At 37.4% G+C, this 2776-nt stretch overlaps 1 protein-coding gene across 1 annotated transcript; it reads right to left on the bottom strand.

The window, feature by feature from the left end:
* Nucleotides 1-711: 711 nt before the first annotated feature.
* Nucleotides 712-1635, bottom strand: LOC110299077 (olfactory receptor 2D3-like). The gene has a single exon (XM_021168676.1). It carries the CDS (start codon nucleotides 1633-1635, stop codon nucleotides 712-714), a length of 924 nt encoding a protein of 307 aa, XP_021024335.1.
* Nucleotides 1636-2776: the final 1141 nt, after the last annotated feature.

The following is a 2776-nucleotide window of genomic DNA, read 5'->3' as shown; positions in this document are numbered from 1 at the left end:
GAGAAAGTCATTATAAGTAAATTAATCCATTTTCAGAAAAAGATTATCTTTATTATTTTCAGGTACTACACAGTTGCAAAAATTATGGATGGATACATAAAAGTGGAAATGATTCTCTATATCATAACACAGGGGAAAATGTGAGAAAAGAAATACACCAAAGTATATGGAGGTTTGGGGAACAACGTTCTCAATATAGCCTGTATCTTTCATAATTCTTTATGTCAACTTGAAACAGAAGTGTCATATTTATACCCCAAATTCTATGAATGTGCCCCAGAGAAATGTAAATTCAAAATATAGTTGAAAGAAATGACTATGGACCCATAAATATTTGTGATGGCTTTGTTGTTCTATTCATGTTTGCTGACACATACTTAGATGCATAATTAGGTCAATTTTGTTATTGACTTGTATGACTTAAAAGAGAAAGAACTTTGCTGTTTCTCCTCTCTCATCCTTTTTATTTTTCTTCATTTCTTCTTTCCTCCCTTCTTATGCCCACATCTATTTGCTAATTTGTTTTTACTTGCAATTTTTAACTTTAATTTCATTCACATAGCTATCAAGCAGAGAAAAATATAGGAAAATAGAAAGATATGTGAGAAAAGAGTAAAAGACGGAAAACATTTTAAAAACACAAACAAAAACAAAGAACCCTGTTTTCTATTAATACAATGGCCAGTTCAATCATGACACAGTCCTAACATATTATTTTGTAGTTATTCTCCTGAGAGCCCCTTTCACATCTTTGTTTCTCAGGCTGTATATGATGGGGTTCAGCATTGGGGTCACTGCTGTGTAGAACACTGAAATCATTTTATCCTTTTCATTCATTATCTTGGAGTTGGGCCTCATGTAGGCAAATATTCCTGAGCCATAGAAGAGAACAACAACAATGAGGTGGGAGCCACAGGTGGAGAAGACCTTGAGCCTTCCCTCCCCAGACTGCATCTGGATTACAGTAGAGACAATGTTCCAGTAGGAGGTGAGAATGAGGGAGACAGGTGCTAGGAGGATTACCACACCCATTGCAAAGATCGCCATTTCTGTGCTGTATGTATCTGCTGAAGCCAGCTTCAGGAGGGCAGGAGGTTCACAGAAAAAGTGGTTAATGACATTNTTNCCTNGATAAGGAAGACGTAATGTGAATGTGGTATCCACCANGGACACAANTGCACCACTGGCCCAGGACCCTGCAGCCAGCTGAACACATACCCAGTGTGTCATGATGGTGGAGTAGTGCAGAGGCTTGCAGACAGCTACATAGCGGTCATAGGACATCACTGCCAGCAGTGCACACTCTGTGCATCCGACCAGAAGCAACACCACTATCTGTGTGGAGCACCCAGCAAAAGAAATGGTCTTCCTCTTCACCAGGAAGTGGACAAGCACCTGAGGCACTGTGGTAGTAGAAAAGCAGAGATCTGCAAAAGACAGGTTTCTAAGGAAAAAGTACATGGGGGTGTGGAGTCTGGGGTCTGAGTGGATGAGCACGATGATCAGCAAGTTTCCCAGCACAGTGAGCAGGTAGATGAAGAGGAAGAGGAAGAAGAGCAGGACTTGGGTCTGTGGGTCCTGTGAGAGGCCCAGGAAGATGAATTCTGTCACAGAGGTTCTGTTGTCTTCACCCATGAATGGCTGTTTGTCTCTGTAGAAGAACATCAAGGAAGTAAACACCTAAACTATTTATTGCAGGATAGTGAAGAGCAGCTTATATTTTTGTCAATTATAAAAACAGGTCAGTGATTTCTTTCTGTTCAGTTTCTGTATTCTTAAATACTGAAGTTTTGTTTTGCCCAGTAGTTATAATAATTTAAAACCAAAGCTAATTTTTTATTACATTAATATTTTAGCAATACCAGTCAGAATGTATCTGTCTTAATATGCTAAATGACCAAACCTCATCTGGTTTAGTCTGTTCTGAGAAGGCTGTGGGAAACAAGCAAGTTTATATGACTTTAACTAGTTACATTTTATGTTTTGTCCTTTATTACATTTAATAAGTCTGTTCAATTATATCTATAAGATCAATCTAAAGAATCATTTTGCCCAGATTTAAAGTAAGGTCGACTGGAGTAGTATTCTGTGATCCTGATTAATAAAGAATATATTAGTTAAAATATTTTCTTTTTGACTCTGACACTCCGTAGTGTAACGCAAATCTTCAGCAGTCTGTCTTTTCTTTCCATAGGGTCCTTACATACTAATTTCCATAATTAACAACTGCTGGTATCACATATTGTCCAGCATTGTTAAGTTTCATCACATTTACTTTTAGTCATTTAAAATTCATGAGATATTTTTATTTTTATAATATAGTAGATATGAAGGGGCTACAATGAAGGAGAAAACATCCTTAGTCTTACCCAACTGTTAAGCCTTTTAACCACGATGTCAACTTACCAGGTCAGATGTGCCCACTGTTATAATAGCATTAGTATCATGGAGGTCATTAACTGCTCTTTGAGTTTCAGGCCAATCTACAGGAGAAAAATACATACTTGTCCTATAAACCCTGTTTTGAAAAAATCTATACATAGGGAAGTCATTGTCCATACAGGGAAAGTTCTATCTATGGTTTACTTAAATTTGCATGGTGTCTAGCTGCCATTTAAATATTTATGTTTATACTAATAGACAAATCTACTTACAGCCTTAGTCAGAGAGGCTTCTTGTTGCTGTGAACTGTGATGGGTGCACACTCATGCTAATCAGAATTCTGAGAATCAGTGACAATTGAGTGCTCAGTCCTAAGCATAAAATATATACTCCT

This window comes from Mus caroli, chromosome 7 (genome assembly GCF_900094665.2).
Source record: "Mus caroli chromosome 7, CAROLI_EIJ_v1.1, whole genome shotgun sequence".
Lineage (NCBI taxonomy): Eukaryota > Metazoa > Chordata > Mammalia > Rodentia > Muridae > Mus > Mus caroli.
Note: the sequence above shows the minus strand (reverse complement) of the source record. Positions and strands in the feature narration are given on the sequence as shown.